This window comes from Bufo gargarizans, chromosome 1 (assembly GCF_014858855.1).
Source record: "Bufo gargarizans isolate SCDJY-AF-19 chromosome 1, ASM1485885v1, whole genome shotgun sequence".
Taxonomy (NCBI): Eukaryota; Metazoa; Chordata; class Amphibia; order Anura; family Bufonidae; genus Bufo; species Bufo gargarizans.
Window position 1 is genome coordinate 355,007,640 of NC_058080.1, and position 26,624 is coordinate 355,034,263.

Sequence of the window (26,624 nt, forward strand, 5' to 3'; positions counted from 1 at the left end):
TCCAGTGATGGAGGGGGTATGGAAATCCCTCCAAGAGACATAGCAGTGGGCGTCAGTACGTCAGGGTTCAGCCATTTTTGCAAACAGTGTAACAGGTCATAATACTGCGGACTGGTGGGTTCAACGGGGTTAAATTCCCACTGATGCACTCGCTGGGCCAGACCAACACATTCACCCCCAGTCTCGCCAGGATCTCACCTTTTACGGTCAGGTAGTCGGTCGCTTGATCACCGGGGAGATCGAAAAAAACTTGCTGGGGTCCAGACGCCAGGAACGGAGCGACAACCTCAGCCAACTGGTCTTGGGGTAACGTTTCCCTCGCGGCCACCTTTTCGAATACCGCCAGATAGGTCTTTATGTCATCCGAGGGGGTCATCTTAGGGATCTCCGCACGGACAGCTTTCCGTGCATCGTGGATGCTTGCAATGCCATCACATGTTGCAATAGCACGTGGTTAGTTTCCTGTTGCTGCTTCTTAGCCTCCTGCTGCTCGCTGTGCTCCCCAATACCCCCAAATACTATCCTGAAGAAAAATTTGTGCCACCATAGTAATACTGCCCCCTACAGTGCCCCCAACCTTAATAACGCTCCCCAAGAGTGTCCCCATTAGTTTAAGAGCGCTCCAGTATGAATAATACCCTCAGAGAGCCACCACTAGAAATAAGGCCCCCTATTGTTCACCCAGTGGTAAAGCTCTGCTCTCTACAGACCCCTCAGTTGTACTAAGGCACCCCCATAGTGCTCTTAGTAGAAATATAGAAATAAAGCAGATTTATAGAGCCTCCAGTAGTAAAGAACTAGCACCACAGCCCTGCGTTAACACCAGCGCCTGCCCCCGTCAACCCCCCCAGTATTAAAATCATTGGTGGCAGTGGCGACAGGGTCCCATCCCCTTCTCATTGGTGGCATTGGCCACAGGGTCCCCTCCCCTTCTCATTGGTGGCAGTGGCCACAGGGTCCCCTCCCCTTCTCATTGGTGGCAGTGGCAGCTTCTGATCAGGGCCCCAGCAGTGTAATCCTGGGGCTCCGATCGGTTACCATGGCCGCCAGGACACTACTGAAGCGCTGGCTGCCATGGTAATCTCCCTGCTGCTGTGTGTACTATGCACAGTGTGAAGTCCTATTCTCCCTAATAGAGCTCTATAAGGGTGAATAGGACAAGGGATTAAAAGATCCCAGGTTCTGGCACCTAAGGGAGAAAATAGTCATTTAATAAAAAGTAAAATAAATAAATAAAAAAAACATCAACATATTAAGTATAAATCACCCCCTTTCCCAATTTTACATATAAAATATGTAAACAATAAATAAACATATCACATATCGCCCTGTCTGAAAAGTCCAAACTTTTAAAATATAAAAAAAAGTCTTATGCGGTAACAGAAAATAAATAAATAAAAACTGCGTGATTTGCCATTTTTTGGGGGTGTTTTTATTTTTTTCACGTGGTATCGAATGGCATCGAGTATCGCAATACTTTTTTTATGGTATCGAAATCAAATCAAAATTTTGGTATCGCAACAACCCTACCACATACGGTATATCTCATGTCCACCTGAGCCCTGAGGGGGATGAACTGAAGGAGGAGGAGGACATTCACGCACAAGCAATGTATACAGAAATGGGTGTTTTTTCTGCACAAGTGACAGGAGAGGAACAGGAGGAGCATGAGGAGCTGGAGGGCAAAAAGGAAGGCCAGGCGGATGACTCCGACACACGATGGCAGTATGCAGTGGAGATGAAGGCAGTGAGTCCCTCTGAGTCCCTTGTACAAAAGGCCAGATGCACGCTGAGTTGCTTGCATAGTGACAGTTGTATTATCACCATTCGACAGAGGGATGACTACTGGCTTTCACCATGATAGACCCTCGCTACTTCTACAAAATGGGGGCCTTTTTTTAACCTGCTAAGATGGAGGATAAACTCAACTACTATTGAGACATCCTATGCAGTCAGTTGGCTGCTGCCTATGTGCGCCATTGCCTATCCTCACAAAGGTCTGACCAAGGGGCCCTCTGTGCTCACGCTCCACTGTTATGACTTCTGGAGGGAGGGCACCAGCTCCATCAGCAGCAACTTAAGTCTGGAGTCTCTAACAAGCCTTTTTCTTCAGAAGCCTACTGAAATAACCACCCAGCAAAAGCAAGAGCAGAACATGATGCAGAACCTGAAGCAGCAGGTGCTTGCATACTTGGACTGCACCCTGCCACCCCACATCCAAGATCCCCCTGTACTACTTGATTTGTGGCCGCAAGTGGCTGAGTTCGCCCCATCACAAGCTTTCCTGCCTAGCCAGTAGTGTGGCATCAGAACGGGTGTTTAATGCGGCGGGGGAGGGGGGGATAGTTACCCCAAAGAGAACTCGCCTTTCCACTCAAAATGTGGAGGGACTAACCTTTTTAAAGATGAATCAGACATGGATGAGCCAGGATTTCCACAGCCCAATGCCTGATGCATCAGATTTGATCATTCTCGGTCAAAACTTTGTGAAATAAAGACCCGTTTCTTCTGGCAACCTGCTTCAGCCACTATTCTGATACTGCCACCTGCCTGTTGCCTCTGCTGCCATCTTCTCCTACTGCACCCACCACTTGGGCTGTGACTGCCTCTGCTATTTCCCCCCACCTCCCCACTCTGTGACTGGGCTACTATGTTGACTCCTCATGCGGTTGCCACCATCTCCACTCTGTAACTGGGCCACTTTGTTGACTCCTTATGCAGTTGCCACCCTCAACACTCTGTGACTGGGCTACTATGCTGACTCTTCATGCGGTTGCCACCTAACCACACTGTGACTGGTCTATTGTGTTGACTCCTCATGCGGTTGCCACCTCACCACTCTATGACTGACCACTATGTTGACACCTCATGCATTTGCCATCTCATCACTCTGAGACTGGGCCATTATGTTGACTCCTCATGCGGTTGCCACCCTCCCTACTTTGTGACTGGGCCCCTATGTAGACTCTTTATGTGGTTACCATCCTCACCACTCTGTGACTCGGCCATTGTGTTGACTTCTCATGCGGTTACCATCCTCACCACTCTATGACTGTGCCACTATGTTGACTTCTCATGCGGATGCCACCCTCCCCACTCTATGACTGGGCCAACATCTTGACTCCTCATGCGGTTGCCACTTCACCACTCTGTGACTAACCACTGTGTTGACTCTTCATGCGTTTGCCACCTCACCACTCTGTGACTGGGCCATTATGTTGACTCTTTATGCAGTTACCACCCTCCCTACTCTGTGACTGGGCCACTATGTTAACTCCTTATATGGTTACCATCCTTACCATTCTGTGACTGGGCCATTGTGTTGACTTCTCATGCAGTTGCCACCCTCCGTACTCTGTGACTGAGCCACTATGCTGACTCTTCATGTGATTGCCACCTAATCACTCTGTGACTGGGCCACTATGTTGACTCCTCATACATTTACCATCCTTACCACTATGTGACTGGGCCATTGTGTTGACTTCTCATGCAGTTGCCACCCTCCCTACTCTGTGACTGGACCACTATGTTGATACCTCATGCTGTTGCCACCTAATCACTCTGTGACTGGGCCACCATGTTGACTCATCATGCGGTTACTAGAAGACGCGAAGAAGTGACATCACCACTGCACTCCACTCTCGCTGTGTCCTCAAAAAGCAGAGACAGTTGAAAGCGGGAGGTAACTATAGAAGGTGAGATGACTAATGCACTAATGGCTGGCTGTGATGCCCTTGGTGAGATCAGTGAGGGTTGACAAGATCTGACAGTAGGACTTACCTCAGCTGTACCAGATCTGGCAGGAATGTTTTGGTGGCTGTCCCACGACTGTAAGGTATGACTATGGTGCAGTGAGATTGGCTTACATCAGCTGTGGTTGGTCTAGGAAATGGGTCCATCAGTACTATCTTCCATGATCTTTTCTCTTAGCCTCTCCCTATTCGATCACTATTTACGTTAATTTTGAAGCATTATACCAGTGATTTCTGGGGTGGGCAGTCCACAGCAATCAGCCATTGAGAGATTGGCAGCCACAGGACCTCACAGGGGAGGCTAGCAGAAAAAAGAAACAGTGCAGGAACATTGAAGATATGGCTATGAAGACACGCTGCCCTTTGTATTTATTTCTGTGAGGACCAGCCAGGTCCTCTTTATGAAAGCTGTCTTTTTGTTTTTAATTGTAACATTAATTTGGTACCAGACAAATAATATTATATCCCATGATATTAAGGGTTTTCCCATGTAAACAAAAAGGTTGGTATGACGGGAAATATTCGGTGTTTGTCTCACCCCACATACAGGGCATCATTTATCAAATGTAAAGAAAAACTGGCTTAGTTGCCTTTGACAACCAGTTAGATTCCACCTTTCATCTTCCAAAGGAGCTCTGAAAAATGGATCTGCTTGGTGGCAATGGGCATCTAAGCCACGTTTCATTTACACGTTTTGATAAATCTTCCCCTGTAATAGTAAGCGTTTTAGTCAGAACTATCAATACAAAATTGCGACGCATTAACAATTCGGGGGAGATATTGGTGTAAAGAAAAAGTGGCTTAGTTGCCCATAGCAACCAGTCAGATTCCACCTTTCATTTTCCAAAAAATGAAAAGGTGGCATCTGATTTGTTTCTATGCTCAACTAAGCCACCAGTTTTGATAACTCTCCCCAGCAAATTACCATCGACCACTATTAGCAATTCGCGCTACGGCTTTATGTAATATAAAATAGTTTTCCAGTGTTCCTTGTGATCCACAGTGACGGCTTTCTATGCTGCAACTATCTGATTGGCCGCCCTAGATAACAGCTGCTCATCGTCAACGGTTTGGACTCTGAAAGATTGCATGCAGACTAGTGACGTCACTAGAACTGGCTGTGGACTCCATAGCGCTCCCAGCGGCTGTTCAGTAATCCTGCATGGAGACGGCAGAGCTAATAGGGCCGCAAGACGTCTTTTTCTGGGCGGGGCCTGCGAGAAGGAGGTTTGGAACGCAGAAGACTGAAGTCCAATATAGTGCAGTAGTTGTAATAGCTACACGTATTAGGGACTTCGGTCTTCAGCTGCGTGGGGTCGTGAATATTACTGTGCAGGTGCCTGGACTGGTAGCATGGCAAAGGCGGTAACTACAGTGGTTAATGTCCTGGAATCATACAGGGGCAGAGACAGGATGGTGAGTGGGTACTGTCAAATCTTAGTATAGCCTAAATACAATAATACATAGGAGTGGTGGCGGGTGCACCAGTAATATTGTACAGAGGATCTGTCTACTGTACTTAGGGCAACAGTTTGCTATTTGCCCCCACAAACCCTTCCCACTTCTGAATGGGAGATGGGCTGTAAAACCAGGTTCTCACCCCAGAATGCTGTCTGCAATGGGAAAGTAATACGTTGCTAATGTCGCTACCATGTGACAGCATTGCCCCTCGGGTGTGTTCACACATGGTGTATATGCTGCAGTGTTTCACAGTACCAGAAAAGAGTTTCCAACAACATCACTGCCTCACTCTCTGGGGAAAGCAGACTCAGTATGTAACCTGACCCGCAATGCGGATCTTAAAGCTGCAGTATGTCTGGTTTTTTAGTATATTTCCTCCATGGATTTTACCCTTTGCAGTGTGGAGTGTGAAACCTGTGGCAAACCCTCAGTGTTTAAAGGGATTGTCCAGGTTCAGAGCAGAATCCCAGGCAGCCCCCTCACAAGCATCGGAGCAGTTCATGCTCTGATGCTCTCCCTTGCCCTGCGCAGGGCAAGGTCTCTTTAATTTATGATAACACACTGCTGGGCGGAAGCTTCCGCCCAGCAGTGTGCCCGTTGACATCACCAGCTCTGATGGGCGGGCTTTAGCTCTGCCCTAGCTGATTTAAAGGCTAGGGCAGCTCTAAAGCCCACCCATCAGTGCCAGTGATGTCACTGGGCTCACTGCTGGGCGGAAGCCTCCGCCTTGCAGCCCAAAGGAGAACCTGGTTCGTCACCGAAACTCCACAAAATGCCTTTACCCTGCGCGATTCAGTGCAGGGCAAAGGAGAGCATCGGAGCATTAACTGCTCCGATGCTCTTGTCAGGGGGGCTGCCTGGGTAAATTTATGGTCAGCCAGTTTCATAGGTATAAATCAGACAGACAGATGCCCTTTAAGCTATAAATAACACAACAAACACGTAGATTTTGCTACTGCAGAATTCTGACAGACACGAGGAATATCGACAGCGGACCAGTCTATGTACTGCTGGGTGGTTGCGAAGCCTGATAACCAGCTCCTTTCTGGTAAAGAGGCTGAGAAAATTGCTGGATCCTTTGAATAGACTCCCTACTAGGGTTTTTCGCGATGCCAAAATTTTGATTCGATTTCGATACCATAAAAAAGTATTGCGATACTCGATACCACGCAAAATAAATAAAACACCCAAAAAGCCGTGTGCATTCCATATTTTATGGAACGTCCAGCCCATAATAGAACAGTCCTATTCTATTATTTGGGGGGACAAGGTGACTAAAATGGCAAATCTTTTTAATTTTATTTTATTTTATTTTTTGTTACGCTGTTCACCACACTGGAGATTTTTTAAATATTTTAATAGTTTAAGACTTTTTCAGATGTGGCGATACCTAATATGTTTATTTTTTATTGTTTATATATTTTTATATGTAAAATTGGGAAAGGGGGTTATTTAAACTTTTAATATTTTTGGTGTTCTCTTAACTTCTTCTCTAATAACAACTAGCCACCTAAGCTAGAAGTTTTGTCACATTCAACCTAATAGAGCTCTGTTAGGGTGAATAGGACTTTACAATCTCCCTCCTGCCTTGTGCTTTGTGTACACTGCAGCAGGGAGCTCACCATGGAAGACTTTAGTAGGGTCCTAGTTGCCATGGTAACTGATTGGTGCTCTGCGATTTCACTGCTGGAGCTCCAATTTAGAAGTTGCCACTGCGCCACCAATGAAAATAATCCCTAAATACAAATCTAGGCGGCAAGTGACAGCTGTATCACACGCACCCAGCCTCAATGACCGGGAATGCTGATGCCGCCGAACTCTGTCAATTACCTCTCAGGTGCTGTGGTCAGCAAGTGATACAGCCAGTATCTGCCGCCTACTTTTGTATTTAATGTAATTATCTTCATTGGTGGCCAGTGGCAGATTCACAGCTCCCTCCTCTTAGTGGCGGCCCTTCACAGTGGGGAGAGAGGGACTCCCTTCCTCCTTCTCCCTTGTGCCGACTCAGGAGAACATGGTACGCGCCGCCCTCGGCGCTCACCATGTTTTCTAAAACAGAAAATCCTGGTATGGTATTGATCCAGATGTAAAAGTATTGATTGGGTATCGAAAGTTCTATACCCAGTGCAACCCTACATTCTACTATTACTATTAATTATTAAAGAACTATTCATTCCATGACGCTGTACATATGATAAGAGGTACACATGCATAATACAAAACAATTGCAATAAGCATGAACATGATGAGTTACAAACTGGTGCAGAAGGAGAGAGGACCCTGCCCCCTAGGGCTTACAATCTGCAAGGTGTGAAAGGAGAAGACCACGGTAGGTGTGGGTAAAGCTGGTCATGGTGGTATAATTTGAAGAGGTGGCTTTTCGGTTTCTTTTGAAGGTTTCCACTGTAGGTAAGGGTCTGATATGTTGGGGTAGAGAAGTTTTGGAGGCGATTGTGGGAAGAGGTTAGAGAAGGAGGTCTTGTGAGGATCGGAGATTACGTGTGAGGATGTATCGGGAAAGTAGCTCAGAGATGTCCGGAGGGGACAGGTTGTGGATGGTCTTATATGATTGGAGGAGAAGTAATGGAGGGAGAGGTGGATTAGTCAGGCAGCAGAGTTGAGGATAGATTGGAGGGGTGCGAGGGTGCTAGATGGAAGGCCACAGAGGACCGTGTTACAGTAGTCTAGGCAGGAGATGATGAGGGCATGGTTGAGGAATGCATATATTCAAGATATTTTTGAGTTGGAGGCAGCAGGTAGTGGAAAGGTTTTGGATATGCGGTTGGATGAGCGGTCAGAATCAAAGGTTACTCCAAGGCAGCAGACTTGGTCGACCAGGGAGAGCATGTGGCTATTGACCATGATGGATAGGTCTGCTGGGGGGAGGGGAGGGTTGAGTGAGATGGGGAAAAGTTGATAAATTCTGTTTTATCCATTTTGAGTTTTAGAAAGTGAGAGGAGAAAATGGCGCATATACAAGATAGGCAGTGTGGGATTCTGGAAAGTAAGGTGGTGATATCTGGCCAGCGTCTCATTAGCATAAAAGTGACACTAAAATACATGGGACTCTATGAGCTGTCCCAGGCCTAGATGGTGTAGATTGAGAAGAGCAGGAGTCCTAGGACAGAGCCTTGAGGTTCACGAGCAGAGAGGGGATGACACATGGAGGTGGTATACAAATGGGAGACATTAAGGGGGTAGTTTATTATCCTGAAATACGCCTATATTAGGCATATTTCAGGCACAGATTGCTGCACAATGGTTAGTTGTGCCACAATCTGCGACTTTTCCCCGCTCACGTCACGTCTAAAAAAAGTGGGCGTGGCGGGGAAAGGAAGGACCAGCAGCCCCCTCTCATTCATCATTTTCTACGCCTGTTTTAGGGTGTAGAAAATGGTCTAAATGTAAGACAGCAAGGAAGCTAGCTTACATTTAGACTGGTGATGGATGCTCCGAAGTTATGTCGAGGCCGGCGCAGATCCACCACACGATATAGGGATTATTAACACCGAGTGGAGTTGGAGTCATTAGAAATGTACCGACTTGGGCTCCAGCTTAAAAAAATAAAAATATCTGTTATTAGTATTGTGTAGTAAGAAAAATCCTGATTTCACCATTTTTCTACGGGAAATCTATTACTAAATTATTGGCTATTTATGAAGGATTCGGAGTGTGAAAAATTCAGGAGTCGAAGTCAGAGCTTTGGCTTACTGACTCCACAGTCCTGGGGAGAACAGTCCCCCATTCTCGTGACCGGCAAAAGCCCCAGCGGTCGAACCCCGGCCATAATCATTAGCATTTTTTTAAAGAAGTGCTGGAAATTTCAGATTTCCACAGATGGCTTTCAGCAGTGGTCACATAGGCATCAGCAGTCTTTGTAGCACTGTATTGACAAGTTAGGCTGGTTTCACACGGGTGTTGCGGGAAAAGGTGCGGATGCGTTGCGGGAACATGCACGATTTTTCAGAGCGAGTGCAAAACGTTTTAATGCGTTTTGCACGCGCGTGAGAAAAATCTGCATGTTTGGTACCCAAACCCGAACTTCTTCACAGAAGTTCAGGTTTGGGTTAGGTGTTCTGTAGATTGTATTATTTTCCCTTATAACATGGTTATAAGGGAAAATAAAAGCATTCTTAATACAGAATGCTTAGTAAAATAGGGCTGGAGGGGTTAAAAAAATTATAATAATTTAACTCACCTTAATCCACTTGATCGCGCAGCCGGCATCTCTTCTGTCTTCTTCTTTGCTGTGCACAGGAATAGGATCTTTGATGACGTCACTGTGCTCATCACATGGTCCAATCACATGGTGAGGGACCATGTGATTGGATCATGTGATGTGACGTCACCACAGGTCCTTAGCCGGCAGCTCAACATTACAGAAGAAGACAGAGATCCGCAACTACGCGATCAAGTGGACTCGGTGAGTTAATTTTTTTTTTATTTTTAACCCCTCCATCACTTTTTTACTTTGCATTCTGTATTCAGAATGCTATTATTTTCCCTTATAACCATGTTATAAGGGAAAATAATACAGATCGGGTTCACAGCCCGATCGTCACCTAGCAACCATGCGTGAAAATCACACTGCATCCGCACTTGCTTGTGATTTTCACCCGGCCCCATTCACTTCTATGGGGCCTGCGTTGCGTGAAAAACGCAGAATATAGAGCTTGCTGCGATTTTCACGCAACGCACAAGTGATGCGTGAAAATCACAGCTCATGTGCACAGCCCCATAGAAATGAATGGGTCAAGATTCAGTGCGGGTGCAATGCGTTCAACTCACGGATTGCACCCGCGCGGAAAACTCGCCCGTGTGAAAGAGGCCTTACAGTTTGGATTCTGCAGGTGTCTTCATCATGGCAATGATAGTTAAACTGGAATCATTCCCACTAATATACCCAATAAACTGGAGCTTCACATACATGCAATGTATTTTCAGGTATGATCTGCTGGAACTTTTATTTTGGGAGTTTATAAGGACATGTTATTGGTTACTTTGTTTTTCTCTTTCTCTCATGTTAGATACGGACGCTATGTTATGGCTGCCAGCTGCTTGGCGGAGCCATTACACAGAAGTATGGAGAGAAGCAGCAGTGTGGAATGAGCCTTCTCATTGTGGCGTCTCAGCTGAGCCACTGCAGGACGGTACTGAGATTATTTGATGACCTGTCCATGGTGGCCTACTCACTTCAGTATGGTCTAGGAAAGAAGGTTAGTTGATCAATGTGTACATGCTGTAGATCAGCAGGCACATCAGTTCTGTTGTGTCTGTGCTGTCAAAGGAAATCATATATTGTATGGTTCATTTCCACTATTTTGTTTTCCTGGTTTTGGAACATGAACAATTTTTTATTTATTTTTTGTTGGCACCTACGCTGTAGAGTACTGTTATAATGATGTCATGTCCGCAGAGACTGCAGTAGTCACAATTGGACATCACTATGCATGGCATGCCATTGTGGCAGCAAGTAAACAACAGAGCACACTTTTTACATGGTGTCTGGTGGCATTTCACCAGAATATTTTTTATTTATTTTTTAAAGGGAGGGGTTGTCTCACTTTAACAAATGACATTTATCTGATAGACAAAGTTAATACAAGGCACATTCTAATGTATTATGATTGTCTGCATTGTCTCCTTTCCATCACATTATACACTGCTTGTTTCTATGGTATTGAGCCCCTAGGACGGAACTCAGTGCCGGAAAAGAAAACCGCTAGTGTGAAAGTACCCTAATAGCAATACATTGGTAAGTGCCTTGTATCTAATTTTCTGGAGTCGTTCTTACTGGATGTCCTATCTGTTCTTTTAATATTGATGACCTATCCTCAGGACAGGTCATCCATATCAGATCAGAGGGGGTCTGACACCCAGCACCCCTACCGATCAGCTGTATAAAGAGAAGGCAGGTGGTGTGTGCACGTGAGGATAGGTCATCAATATTAAAAGCCTGGAGAGCCCCTTTAAAGGGATTCTGTCATCAGAAATGAGGCCTATAACCTAAACATATGGCGATGTCCCTAGTAATACACTGAATCCTAAAGTGACTTTATCAAATGCGCCTATGGCTCTATAATCATAAACGGGTGTATATCACCTGTCACTCACTTCAAAATGCTCACTTCAGCCAGATCCCGCGCGTGCGCACTAGGTATAGGGATCTGGCTGAAGCGAGCGGACGTTAGAGAGGCGGCGATGAACTGAGGGTGGCGGATCTAATGAAAGGGAGGGCTGCGATTTCACTTCAGAGGGCAGCGCTGGGCACCTAAACGAGATGGCTGCAGCCGGGCACCCTTCACCATGAGACATCCCCTTGGACACATTTTGAAGTGAGTGACAGGTGATGTAAACCGTTTTTTTTATGATTATAGAGCCACAGGCGCATTTGATAAAGTCACTTTAGGATTCAGTTTATTACTAGGGACATCGCCATATGTTTAGGTTATAGGCCTCATTTCTGATGACAGAATCCCTTTAAATTAACCCGAGAATCTCCATTTACATCAGCAGTGTGCATCCAAGGCTTCTGTTGGGAGAAAGTTTAATGGATGTCACTGAGCGGCATTAAAAATGGAAACCCAAGCAAGTACTACCAAATGTGGACCTTCCTTGTAATGGAGGCCTATGGGTCTATGAGCCTAGTAGCTTTCCCAGAGCATGTGGTAAAGGTAGACTATAAACACAGTGTGAAAAGACCCTTAGTAATATACAGGGGGGAATGTATCATGATGCAACATTTTGAAGTCCATTTTGATTTCACTTACAGTTGGCAGACGGTGTGGCAAATTTATTAAAAGCCCCCCCCTCCAGCTGTTGTGGTGAGAAACCTGTCTCCAAATGAATTACTAGACCACTCCCACATTTATGCCACTTTTCAAAAGTGGCGAGGATGGTGTAAAATGGCAAAAAGTCAAACATTTTGGTGGAAAACAGCACTTACATCAACATTTGCGACTTTTGTAAGCCAGTTTTCCGTCACACAAATTTGATACGTTCCCCCAAAGTCTTTAAATATTCTTCACCAGGAATGACCTTGAGTGCCCGATTCCCTGATCATTAGTAGAAGGAACAAAGCTTATATCTGTCAGTGGAAACCTGTTGGATCCCTCTCTTAGGCTGGAGCAGAAGGGTCGGTGGTGTGAGGCAACACATTGGAATGAAGGAAGCAAGCAAATCTCCTAAACCATGCTACTGATAGTATACGGGGACTGTCTTCGTCTTATTGCCTGAATAGCATTTCCTTGTTCTCTTCATACACGTCACTCTATGTCAACTGTTGCTGTTGGTCCTTTCTGTAGGTCCATGCATCTTATCTACATAATGTTGCTAGGCATACTGCGATGTCAATATTTACATTTTTATTTTTTTTATAAAACACGCACAAAAGCAAATGCATTCCCTAAAATCTCCTTGGTTATATAACATTAGGAAAAAGACTGTCTCATCAGGTGGATCTCTGTCTTGGGCAACCTATTTGACCAGCTATACTATCCATGTGAGCATATGGCCTGGGCAGCAGATGCTGGAGTTATTCACATCAAGTCTGATAAGTGGTGGACAGCCAGCACAGCCTTTTGGGGTCTTTCACTTATGGTGGGAATTATACGGTAGGTCATCTCACACTCTGGTTATCTTGTAAGTGTTGTTTTTCATGGGCTGCTGGCCTAACCTGCAGCAGTTTTGGCAGCGGAACTGCACAGTTCTTTCCATTGTGTACAGACGTGGCCAATAGTTTTGAGAATTACATAAATATTGGAAAAGTTGCTGCTTAAGTTTTTATAATAGCAATTTGCATATACTCCAGAATGTTCTGAAGAGTGATCAGATGAATTGCATAGTCCTTCTTTGCCATGAAAATTAACTTAATCCCCAAAAAAACTTTCCACTGCATTTCATTGCTGTCATTAAAGGACCTGCTGAGATCATTTCAGTAATCGTCTCGTTAACTCAGGTGAGAATGTTGACGAGCACAAGGCTGGAGATCATTATGTCAGGCTGATTGGGTTATAATATTTGTGTCATTCTCAAAACTTTTGGCCACAACTGTACTATGGCAGATAACTGTCCATTGAAGTGAAGGGGAGCAGCTCTGTAGTTACCAGCTCTGCACAACAGATGGCACTGTGTAGTTCTGGCGCCAACTTCTGAAGACTTAGCTACTGCAGACCAGCTAATCGGTGAAGTGGTGGGGAGTTAGACCCCCGCCAATAAGATGGGCCATTTCCAATGTCCAATTGCCGGGGGTCCTACACCCCATGCCTCATTGCTCAGCTGTTTCAGGGTAGCTCATGCTCTGGAACTGTACTATCCATGTGTAGTGAATGGGAGCAGAGCTGCATTAACCAGCTCCATCCGCTACATAATGGAAGGAGCTGTATAGTTCTGTCCCTGACTTCTGGTGCTAGAGCTACCCCAAAACACCTGATGCAGGTGCAGGCTGTTCAGCCTCTGATGTTGATGGCCTATCCTGAGGATAGGCCTTTTATTATCTATGTTGCACTTGGAGTTTGTCACCCTACTATCAGACATATGGCCTAACAGTTCAGTTGGCCATATGCGTAAAATAACTGTCACTTGACAACTCTCTCTCCTCAACTCCTCCTGCTGATACGAGCATGCATGTGTATTTTAAAGGGGAACATGGAAACAAGCAGTAGAAGACCCTTCTGACAGCAGCTTATCTGTCATGCCCATTCATCATTTCCCCCTGATGTCTGTTCCCGTATGGATTGGCAGAATCCACTGAAATGAATCTAATATGTATGGGCAGCCTTACTCGCCTCTTGGTTCCCACAATGGAATGCCCTGTGGTAATAGGAAGCTAGTATTCTATCTCAAATGCACAAGAATACTTGGCATAGAAGTTTTGTTGCAGCCTTAACTGTAAAATGTAGGTATTTTGTATATTGTAGTGAAACTTTCCTATAGGGGTTATTATGACGTTTGAGGAAATAATAAGAAAAACACTATTTCTAGGCTCAATAATAATCATCTCAAAGTGAATTAGACTGTTAAATCTATCCAGCTGACATTATTCTGTTTGTCTTTTCATGCATAGATCTTTAAGAACGTTACTAAAGCTAAGAGGAAGCAAAGGAAAACATTCCAAGTACGTTGAATATGTCTGCAAGCTGTTTTATGCATTGTGCCAACTTTATCATTGCAGGAGTTGTCTCATAATGAAATGTTAATTTATTCTGTTATATCATGCAAAGCAGTTTTCAGTTGGAGTCATATGAACAAAATGCTCCTATATCTAGATCAGGGGTGCACAACCTTTTTTGGTCTGGGGGCCGCATTGTCACATTGCTCTATTTCAAGGGGCCACAAATAAAAAATATAAAAAAGTAGATCGGTGCTCATTTGCATCGGCTTACTACACAGGCCAATGTAAAGTGACTGGGGAGAAATGATGGCTATCACAGTCATTCCTCCTTCATCTAGTTATATTGATTATTGGTAGCACATCCCTAATTACACGGAGAGATGTGCGGCACGGTTATACTGGTCAGATATCAGGAATGAGCGTTCCTATAAACACTTGTTCCCAGTAATTGACCTGAATATATCAGTGTATTAGGGGCTTAAAGGGATTTCCCAGTAAAGATAAATTTCAAACACGTTCCTGCAGCATGGTCCCTGAAACCGAAGAGTTAAACTTACCTGCTCCCTGGCGCTCCGGTCCTCTGCGCTGCCTCCATCTTCCAGTCCCTAAGCTGTTTTCACTTGGCAGTGCGTGCCCATGGTCACATACACCTCTCAAGCAACGATTGGCTTTAGCGGTGATACAGCCATAAGCAGCATGTCACCACTGAAGCTAGTCATTGATAGAGATGTCGCGAACATAAAATTTCCGCGAATGTTCGCGAACGGGCGAACCGCCGTAGACTTTAATAGGCAGGCAAATTTTAAAACCCACAGGGACTCATTCTGGCCACAATAGTGATGGAAAAGTAGTTTCAAGGGAACTAACACCTGGACTGTGGCATGCCGGAGGGGGATCCATGGCAAAACTCCCATGGAAAATTACGTAGTTGATGCAGAGTCGGGTTTTAACCCATAAAGGGCTTTATGGCGAAACCAACCTCGCCACTGGGTTTTGGAGAGGCCTGGTTGCCAGCCTCTTGCCCCAGGATTATGGCCCATACTAACTTTGAAGGAGAAGACCGACCGGCCGCACAGCTTAAATCTGTGGAACTGTTTTGGGCAGGAAAGCCATGCTTGCGGCCGGCCAAATGTGACTTCCATGGAATTCGGGAACCCCTGCCCGGATCTGGGTGATTTTTTTTGGGATATGTTGTTCACCCAGATCAGAGCTATCAATTGATTTATACATTATGGGGTTGTGTGGGGGGTTTGAGGTGTTTTCTGTGTGTTGGGAAAAATGTGTGTTTTCTGTCCGTGAGTGATTAAGTTTGGTAATTGTATTTTGTTGATTGCGTCTCAGACAATGCCAGTGTGTTAGTTAATTGCGTCAAAGACAATGCTCATTGTATTTTGTTGATTGCGTTACAGACAGAGGGAAGGGGGGTTTGTGTACAATTGCTGGGAAGGTTTCAATACTGTAAATGCATGTGATTGGCTAAAATATAAACTGTCACAGTCTTCTACAAGGGCCCCAGGGGGAGTGTCCCTTGCTAGGAGACCTGCATAAAAGGCTCAAAAATAACCCATTAAAGAGTTGCTGTTTTACATTCAACATAGAGCCTCGTCTCATGTGTGTGGGGATTGCTATACGTGTATACTCTCCTGGCTATTACTTCTAGCTCTTGTAAGAGCTGTTCCTGGCTCCTGTGGTGGTTTTGGTGTATAGCGGAGTGCTTGGAGTCCTCAGGAAGCACTGGGAGCATTCATCAACGGAGGTACCCGGTCGGGGTGCTAGGAGATCCGTTACAGGCATAAATCCCCTAACATTCCTAAATTGTTTGGAATAACGTTCTTTAAAACATCAGGTATGAAGTTGTATCGATCAGGTAGTGTAAGGGTTATGCCCGCTTCACAGTGACAGACCAAACTATGACAGACCAAACTCCCTGTTTAACGCACCGCAAACAACTGCAAACAGTCCATTTGCACAACCGCAAACTCCCCATTTGCACAAGTTTGGATACCAAGCTAGCCATGTCCCGTTCCTTGTCCTCACTGACGTTATTGAAGGTCTCTTCCTCCACCCAGCCACGTACAACACCAAGGGTGCCCGAAAGGTGACAACAAGCCCCCTGGGACGCCTGCTGTGGTTGGTCTTCCACCTCCTCAAAGCCACCTTCCTACTCTGACTCCTCTTCTTCAGACTCCTCTCTCTGCGTTGCCGCAGGTCCAGCAATGGACGACGACAAGGCTGCTTCTGGTGGTGACGGTGACCACAACCCTTCCTCTTCATGCTCATCTACGGCCTGATCCAGCACTCTTCGCAGGGCACGCTCCAGAAAAACCGCATATGGGATGAGGTTGATGATGTTGCCTTGGGTTTGACTGACCAGGTTTGTCACCTCCGCAAAAGGACGCATGAGCCTACAGCCATTGTGCATGAGTGTTCAGTAACGTGGCCCAAAAATACCCAGCTCCGCAGAGGCTGTCCTCTTCTTCTTTTTTTGATTTAAAAAAAAAATCTGTTCTTACCAGTTTAATCTCTGTTTTGTCCACTATCAGGGGCCGGTGTATGGAATAGATTTTAGGAATTGGGAGATGGAAAAAGATCCTTGGTTGGTCCTCCTACTTCCAATTTGGGGCACTGCGCGTGCAATGTACTGTGCCACCCTATATGAGTGGTGTGTTAAGTAGTACTATTCCTATCAGTTTAATCCCTGTTATGTCCCCTATCGGGTGACGTGTATGGAATAGATTTTAGACAACCGCAAAGAGTTGTCAATAGTTGACACACTCATGACATAAATGTTATTCCAATCTTGGTGTAGCGATGACTGTGCTTGTGCGCACGTTTGGGAGATTGCAGGTGATGGCGGTTTTTCAAAGCCTATGGTCGTGCTGAGGTAGTTCAGTGACAGTTAAGTGACCCAGAAAACAATGATTCTGCAGTGTGGGCCCATTGTTGGCCTAGTAGGCTTTAATGATCACCTTAGATGATCACAAAGAAAATGAATATTTTTTTCTATGCAAAATTATCCAGCTGATCACTTTTGGTCTGTTCACAATGAAGCAACGACCTTATCATCTGGGGTGTGCCAACATTGCTATTGCCAACACACTCATAGAGGTGATCGCTTCATTGTGATATGCAAGCCCCTTCACCACAACAAGGTAACGATCACGAAGGGTAATTGACACATTGCAGCCACAGTGCAGCACCAGAGGCCAGAAAAATTAGGCATGTACACATGCCTGAAAAACTAGGTATTGTTGCAGCCGCCGGAAAAAAATTATGTTTTCCAGGCAGAAAGTGCACTAAAACATTGCGGCTTGAACCCTCGCTGGTGGCGGAGAAGTCGCGCAAGTCATCCGACATGCAGAGATTAAATACAGCAGCGTGTGGACCATTTTTAGCCCAAGGCATCTCATCAGGCCTTTTTTAGTCAAATGTATCGCCCACGGTCAGTCCCTTCGGGATCCATGCCTCATTCATCTTAATAAAGGTGATGTAATCTATGCTTTTTTGACCTAGGCGACTTCTCTTCTCAGTGACAATACCTCCTGCTGCGCTGAAGGTCCTTTCTGACAGGACACTTGAAGCAGGGCAGACCAGAAGTTCTATCGCAAATTGGGATAGCTCAGGCCACAGGTCAAGCCTGCACACCCAGTAGTCAAGGGGTTCATCACTCCTCAGAGTGTCGATATCTGCAGTTAAGGCAAGGTAGTCTGCACCTGTCGGTCGAGTCGTTCTCTGAGGGTGGACCCCGAAGGGCTGTGGCGATGCGTAGGACTTAAAAAGCTCTGCATGTCCTCCATCAACAACACGTCTGTAAAGCATCCTGTCCTTGCCGGCATAGTCGTGGTAGGAGGAGGATTACTTTCACCTCTTCCCCAGTTAGATTCCCGTTGTGCTGTGACATCACCCTTATACGCTGTGGAAAGCATACTTTTTAACTTGTTTTGGAACTGCTGCATCCTTTCCGATTTCCGGTAATTCGGTAACATTTCAGCCACTTTCTGCTTATACCGGGGGTCTAGTAGCGTAGCCACCCAGTACAGGTCGTTCTCCTTCAGCCTTTTTATACGAGGGTCCCTCAACAGACATGACAGCATGAAAGAACCCATTTGCACAAGGTTGGATGCCGAGCTGTGGTTGGTCTTCCTCCTCAAAGCCACATTCCTCCTCTGACTCTTCTTCCTCAGACTCCTCTTCCAGCGTTGCCGCAGGTGGTGACCACAACTCTTCTTCTTCTTCATGCTCATCTACGGCCTGATCCAGCACTCTTCGCAGGGCAGGCTCCAGGAAGAAAACAAATGGGATGATGTCGCTGAGTGTGCCTTCGGTGTGACTGACTAGGTTTGTCACCTCCTCAAAGGGACGCATGAGCATACAGGCATTGCGCATGAGCGTCCAGTAACGTGGCAAAAAAATACCCAGCTCTGCAGAGGCTGTCATAGCATCCCGGTCATACAAATACTCGTTGACTGCCTTTTCTTGTTGGAGCAGGCGGTCGAACATTAGGAGTGTTGAATTCCAACGTGTCGGGCTGTCACAAATCAAGCGCCTCACTGGCATGTTGTTTCGCCGCTGAATATCTGAAAAGTGCGCCATGGCCGTGTAGGAACGCCTGAAATGGCCACACACCTTCCTGGCCTGCTTGACGACGTCCTTTAAGCCTGGGTACTTATGCACAAGGCGTTGTACGATCAGATTCAACACATGTGCCATGCACGGCACATGGGTCAACTTGCCCAAATGCAATGCCGCCAACAAATTGCTTCCGTTGTCACACACCACTTTGCCGATCTCCAGTTGGTGCGGGGTCAGCCACTGATCCACCTGTGCGGACAGGAGCGCTGGTCCGGTGTGACTCTCTGCTTTCAGGCAAGTCAACCCCAAGACGGTGTGACACTCGTATCCGGGATGTGGAATAGCCCCTGGGGAGCTGGGGGGGTGCAGTTGATGTGGAGCAAGACGCCGCAGCAGAAGAGGACTCAGCCGAGGAAGTTAGCGAAGAGGATGGAGTAGGAGGAGTAGAGGAGATGGCAGCAGGCCTGTCTGCAAGTCGTGGTGGTGTCACCAACTCCTCTGCAGAGCCACGCATTCCATGCTTGGCAGCCGTCAGCAGGTTTACCCAATGCGCAGTGTAAGTGATATACCTGTCCTGACTGTGCTTTGCAGACCAGGTATCAGTGGTCAGATGGACCCTTGCCCCAACACTGTGTGCCAGACATGCCATGACTTCCTTTTCCACAATAGAGTACAGGTTGGGGATTGCCTTTTGTGAAAAAAAAAAATGTGGCCGGGTACCTTCCACTGCGGTGTCCCAATAGCTACAAATTTTTTGAAGGCCTCAGACTCCACCAGCTTGGTAAAAGCTGGCGGGCTAAGAGTTCCGATAAGCCAGCTGTCAGACGCCGGGCAAGGGGGTGACTCTGTGACATTGGCTTCTTACGCTCAAACATTTCCTTGACAGACACCTGACTGTGGGCAGATGAGCAGGAACTGCTCAAGGTGAGGGGCGGAGTGGTGGGTGGTTGAGAGTGGGCAAGGAGGACAGCAGTGGTTGACGTGGCTGAAGATGCTGGACCAGGAGGAGGATGGTGGCTTTGAGTTTGTGTGCTGCTTGTACTCGTGATCATGTGTTGATCCCATAGGCGTTTGTGATGTGAGATCATGTGCCTTCGCAAAGCAGTTGTACCTAGGTGGGTGTTGGACTTCCCACGACTCAGTTTCTTTTGGCACAGGTTGCAAATGGCATCGCTGTTATCAGAGGCAGACACACAAAAAAAATGCCACACTGCTGAGCTTTTCAATGACGGCATTCTGGTGGTGGCAAAAGCATGCATTGATTGGCGTGCTGTCTGGCTAACCCCGGGTGCCGATACATTCTGTCTGACTGTGCCACTAGCTCCTTGCGACGACCTCCCCCTGTTTCCAACTCGTCTCCTCCTCCTCTCTGTCTCCCCATCTGAACTTTCCCCCTGTTCTTCTTCTCTTTGAGCGGGCACCCACGTGGCATCCACGGACACATCGTCATCATCAACCGCTTCACTTGTATCTGACACCTCAGCAAAGGAAGCAGCAGCGGGTACAACATCATCATCATTATCATCATCATCATCACACTGTACGTCCATGTGTGTAATGCTGTCTGACTGAGACATATCCATGTTATCTACATCCTCTGGCAATAATGGTTGCGCATCACTAATTTTCAACTGATGTGTAAATAACTCCTCTGAGGGATCAAGTGAAGCAGCTGTGGTGCTAGTGTTGGTGGTGGCGGCAGTTGGGCGAGTGGTAACTTGAGAGGTGCCCGAAGCTGAGCTGGAGGAGGATGGTGTGTCAAGGTTCCGAGAGGAAGCTGTAGAAGATTGGGTGTCCTGTGTTAGCCAGTCAACTATGTCCTCAGAACTTTTCGAGTTCAGGGTACGTGGCCTCTGAACACTGGGCATTATTCTAGGGGGATTGGAAATCACAGCACCACGACAGCCCCTGTGGGGTGGCCTGCCTCTGCCTGTCATTTTTTATTTATTTTTTGATTAGTGGTACTATGCGTGCACTGGCACTACTGAGCGGTGGGCACTGGCAGTAGTGGGCACAGTACACGCTGTGGGCCTGACACACGCTAGCAGGCAACTGCATTTATATTACAGAGAAAAAATTGTTTTACTGTTTTAAATGCAAGCTACTGTGCCACCAGATATGAGTGGTGGGCACTGGCAGTAGTGGGCACAGTATACGCTGTGAGCCTGACACACACACGCTGGCAGGCAACTGCAATTAGATTACAGAGTAAAAAAAAAAAAGCAGACTGATGTACTAGCCCTAAAAAGGGCTTTTTGGGGTGCTGTCCTTACAGCAGATCAGATGAGTCTTTGAGGACTGCAGTTGACACTGAATACACTGGCCTAGCTATCGATTTCCCTATTAAATCAGCAGCATGCTGCACTCTCCCTGCTCTTACTAACACTGCAGCTTCCGAATGAATCTAAGATGGATGCTGTCCTTGCTTTTTGATAGAAGGTGGGAGGGTCTGGGAGGGAGGGTCTGCTGCTGATTGGCTGGAATGTGTGCTGACTGTGAGGTACAGGGTCAAAGTTTGCTCAATGATGACAAATAGGGGGCGGACCGAACATCGCATATGTTCGCCCGCCACGGAGAACGCGAACAAGCGATATTCGCCGGGAACTGTTCGCCGGCGAATAGTTCGGGACATCTCTAGTCATTGATTGGAGCGGTGTATGTGACCATGCCCATGCACTGCCAAGTGTGAACAGCGCGGGAAACGGAAGATGGGGGCAGTGCAAAGTACCAGGGCCGTATGTAGCAGGTAAGTATGAATCTTCTGTTTCAGGGTAAATGCTGCAGGATGTTGTTAAAACATCATTTTTACAGGAAAAACTCAGAAAAGTGGCGACATTTCCTTCCATCCTGCCTCCTATTCATAAATCAGTGCTTTCCTTTACTGCAGAGGACGGTGCTTATTGGTTATTACCACCTCCTGCCCCCCAGTTACAGGCGCCATATAATAACCAGTAAGCACTAGTGGGGAAAGCACATATTGGTTAACACTTTAATGACCAGGCCTGAACAGACACTTTTTTAGTGATTTAGCGCCCGTGGTGCTTTAAACGGTTGGAACTTTTTTGTTTTTTGTGTTGGGACTACCAAAATAACTTTTTTACTTGGGTCTTATAATTTTATTTTTTTGTTTTATTGGGGGGGGGGGGGGGGAACTGTCGAAAATTTAATTTTTTTTTTCAAACTATAGCTCTTATTCTTTAAATATGGAAACTGACACCAAAATAAATAAATATAATTAGTTCCCTATTTTGTTTCAGTCGTTTGGTTATATAATGTACAGTTTCACGTGAATAGGGCGATAATGGTGGCGGTTTTGGTTGGTGTGGGTGTTTTTTCTTTTGGTGTGGGTGTTTTTTCTTTTATTTATTTATTTTATTTTTTATTTTATTTTTTTACTGTATTTATTTAAGGCTACTTTTACACTTGCGTTTTTGATTTCCATTTGTGAGATCCGTCTAGGGCTCTCACAAGCGGTCCATAACGGATCAGTTTTGCCCTAATGCATTCTGAATGGGAAAAAGATCTGCCCAGAACGCATCAGTTTGCCTCCGTTCAGTCACCATTCCGCTCTGGAGGCAGACACCAAAATGCTGCTTGCAGCGTCTTGGTGTCCGCCTGACAATGTGGAGGCAAACGGATCCGTCCTGGCACACAATGTAAGTCAATGGGGACAGATCCATTTTCACTGACACAATCTGGCACAATAGAAAACGGATCCGTACTCCATTGACTTTAAGTGGTGTTAAGACGAATCCGTCTTGGCTATGTTAAAGATAATACAAATGGATCCGTTCTGAATGGATGCATGCGCCTGAACGGATCCGTCTGTGCAGATCCATGACTGATCTGCACCAAACATAAGTGTGAAAGTAGCCTTAGTAACTTAATTTTTAATATATTTCTGTTACAAAGTATATCCCCCAAGAGGTCATAAAAAGACCTTTTGGGGACACTAAACACTCTATTATTTTTCACCTTTTGTTTATCTTTCTTTTATTTGTATTTTTTGTATTATTTTTTTTATATATTTTTGCCACATAGGTCCCCCCCAAGAGGTCAAAAAAAGACCGTTGGGGGACAATCAACACTCTATTATTTTGCACTTTTTTTTTTTTTTCTTTTGTTGTTGGGAGACTACTTTGCAATTTTTCCTTTATTTATTTTTTTATTTTATTAGTATTTTTGTAATTTTCTTTTTTTTGCCACACCATATTTTTTATTTCATTTGTGTTTTATTCTTTGTTTTCATTATATATTTTTTTTTTTATATTTTATTTTTTTTTTACCTTTTTTATAATATATTTTTTTCACATCATTTGTCCCCAAGAGGTCACTGAAAGACCTTTGGGAGACAATAGGAGATTTTTTTTTTTTTTTTTTATATTTCCACTGTAACTGGGGCATCCAAAATGTACCAAAGAAAACTGTTGGTTGAGGTATGTAGCTATAAAAAGGAGTTTAGCTGTTTACTGCCATAAGCCTCTTTTACATGGTCAGTATTTAGCATCCGTACATCCGGAACCTACAGAGAAAGGAGATAATGGAAAGATTTGTGCCTCTTCTGTGTTTTGCACCCATTCTTGGTTTTTGGCTCACAAATACAGATGGAAAATACTAATCATGTGAAACTGGTCATACTGAAAGGGGGTTGGGCAGCTTCCAGGCACCTGTGATAGTATTTGTCTCTAGGAGAACATAGGGTTAGAGATGTATTACACTGCATTTATTAAACGATTGCTAGGAAGGAAGAGTTCCTTTCCGGCAATCACCTGATTGTCAGTGAAGGAGGCTGGATTTCCATGCATCAATCTTCTCCACAGTATGGGGAGGAGTGATCACTAATGTTAGTGCTTGTCTCCATACAGAATTATTAATTGCCTGCAGCAGAGCATGATTAGATGGCACAATCTGCTGCTGGCAAACAATTTTTTTAGCTTGCATAAAAGATGTGATTGCCCTATGAACGAGTGTTTCACTTCTTCATACGGTAATCAGCGCCACCTTTACATCAACAGATCATCGATAACGAATGTTCCTCCGACCGCTTGTTATCGATGATCTGGCTGGTCATCTGTCGGGTATACAAAGCAAATGCTTTATATAAATATAAAGAGTTCAATCGAGAACCTGATTATTTTGTGCAATCAGCAAAACAGGGTACAAGCGTCTATGCAAAAATATAAATGATTTATTATACAATAGGTTAAAATACAAACAAAAATGAATCGACATAAATTTCAGTAATATACAATGATGTGCAGTACCCAGAATTCACCACTATATGATACCAACAAAACACTACTCAACCAACACAAGAATATGATGCAATACAGCTTTAAATCTGTGAGAGATATACAATCAATGGATTATGCGGAAAACTCAATCAAGAAGATGACAGATACGAGCCCTTGCTCCGCCCAAAAATTATGACCAATCTTTCAGATAATGGTAGTATTGCAACAAAACTTATAAATTATTGGCTTGATATCAAACTAGGGAATTCAAAGATTCCCAACAAAGAGTTTCTCCAATATTATCCCCTTGTTTCAGTTATATGCATCGTAACTGAAATCAGAGAAAATACGGATATAGCAACTAACGTTACACGTCCGCAAGTGAGCGGGTATCTGGCTAAGTATCAAGCCAATTAATTTAGATCAATACTACATAAAACAAAATATACATTACCCAAGGGTCAAGTGATGTGCAGAGTCTTGGGGCAGCCAGCTCTCAAGAGTTTTTCCCGATAATCCAAATGATTCTCCAGAGATCTATAATGTTTCTCTTTTTTTCTTTTTCTTCCTCCCTTTTTTTTCCCTATTTTCTTAACCCAAAACTTATCAGATGAACACACCCTCCGAGTTTGGAACTTTCCAATCATTGTTGGAGGGGTGTGTGCATTGATAAGGAGCATGACGTCATAATACTACCCAGAATGCAATTTTGCTACTGATGTAGTATTAACCGCTTATATCTAGATGGCACTGTTGTATAAGCAATAAGCATCATACCATTAAGGGTTAACTCATACATGCCTAATATTTTCAACACTTCACACCTCTGACATCTGGGGCCTTGTCTCAGGGCTGAGGGACAAACTTTGATACATGAATATATACTTTGAGGAACATCTAGACCATTCTCACACTGTGGAATTCATGTTCAGATAGGAAAAACAATGAAGCCTCAGAATCCGCAGGTGCGGTGTATCTTCTAACTTTCTAAATGTATAATATATTGTTACAATAACAGTAGCTTTCAACAGCACAGTAATCTTCTCATGGACTTACTTTGGCCTACATGACACTTCATACAAAACAGTGAATATAAATCAACATTGCTCTTAAAGGCAATGAATACTCATTATAACTAAAATAAGTAAGTATAACTGTTTACACTTATGAAAAAGCACAACACATCGGCCAGTGTAATACTGCACTTAAGCATGCTGAAATCCAGCATAAACAATCTTAGCTTCACCTTCAGCAGACATCATGCGACAATTGAGCTGTCCCCATGCACATCACAATAACCTCTTAGGGACCAAACGTTTTCTTCCTTTTTTCATCGTCGCCTTCCAAGAGCTATAATTATTAAAAAAAAATCTGTCTATGTAACTGTATGAGGGCTTGCTTTTTGCAGGACAAGTTGTATTCTAATGGTGCCATCTTGGGGTACACATAACTTTCTGATGAACTTTTATTAACTCTTTCTGGGAGGGAGATGGGGGAAAAAAGTAATAGTGCAATTTTTTAACGTTATGAATTTTGTGGCGTTCATTTTTCGGCGTAAATAACAATAATAATAATCTTCTCAGTACAGTTATAGTGATGCCAAATACATATAGGTTTTGTTACGTTTTACTACTGTTCAATAAAACCCCTTTAAACAAAAATATAAGAATATCTTTTTTGCATCACTGCATCCCAAGATCCATAACTTTTCATTTTTTTTATTTTTTTTCTTTCTATGGAGTTGTGTGTGGCCTTGATTTTGTCAGGATGAGGCTACTTTCACACTAGCGTTCGGGCGGATCCGTTCTGAACGGATCCGCTCATAATAATGCAGACGGAGGCTCCGTTCAGAACGGATCCGTCTGCATTATATTAGCAAAAAAAAGCTAAGTGTGAAAATAGCCTGGGACGGATCCGTCCAGACTTTCAATGTAAAGTCAATGGGGGACGGATCCGCTTGAAGATTGAGCCACATTGTGGCATCTTCAAACGGATCCGTCCCCATTGACTTACATTGAAAGTCTGGACGGATCCGCACGGATCCGCACGCCTCCGAACGGCCAGGCGGACACCCGAACGCTGCAAGCAGCGTTCAGCTGTCCGCCTGTCCGTGCGGAGGCGAGCGGAGCGGAGGCTGAACGCCGCCAGACTGATGCAGTCTGAGCGGATCCGCCTCCATTCAGACTGCATCAGGGCTGGACGGCTGCGTTCGGGTCCGCTCGTGAGCTCCTTCAAACGGAGCTCACGAACGGAAACCCGAACGCTAGTGTGAAAGTAGCCTGACTTGTAGTTTTCATTGATATCATTTTGGTGTAAATAACACTTTTTGATTGCTTGTTAAGTTTTTTCGATGGCATCTAACTAAGCGTCAATTTAGGCTTTTTTTATTTTTATTTTTTACGGTGTTAAGCGTAGGGGATCATGACATTTATGTATTGTGGGTCATTACAGATGTGGCAATACCCAACATATGGAGGAGATTGTATTTTTGCA

At 45.0% G+C, this 26,624-nt stretch overlaps 1 protein-coding gene across 1 annotated transcript in view; it reads left to right on the top strand.

Annotated features, from left to right (window-relative positions):
- The first annotated feature begins 4,975 nt into the window (after positions 1-4,975).
- PEX11G (peroxisomal biogenesis factor 11 gamma) overlaps positions 4,976-26,624 on the top strand; it is a 31,367-nt gene continuing 9,718 nt past the window's right edge. The window contains exons 1-4 of the mRNA XM_044268919.1: positions 4,976-5,168; positions 10,241-10,429; positions 12,648-12,826; positions 14,278-14,328. Coding sequence (XP_044124854.1) covers positions 5,106-5,168; positions 10,241-10,429; positions 12,648-12,826; positions 14,278-14,328 — 482 coding nt within the window. The 5' untranslated portion in view covers positions 4,976-5,105. The remainder of the gene's footprint in view (positions 5,169-10,240; positions 10,430-12,647; positions 12,827-14,277; positions 14,329-26,624) is intronic.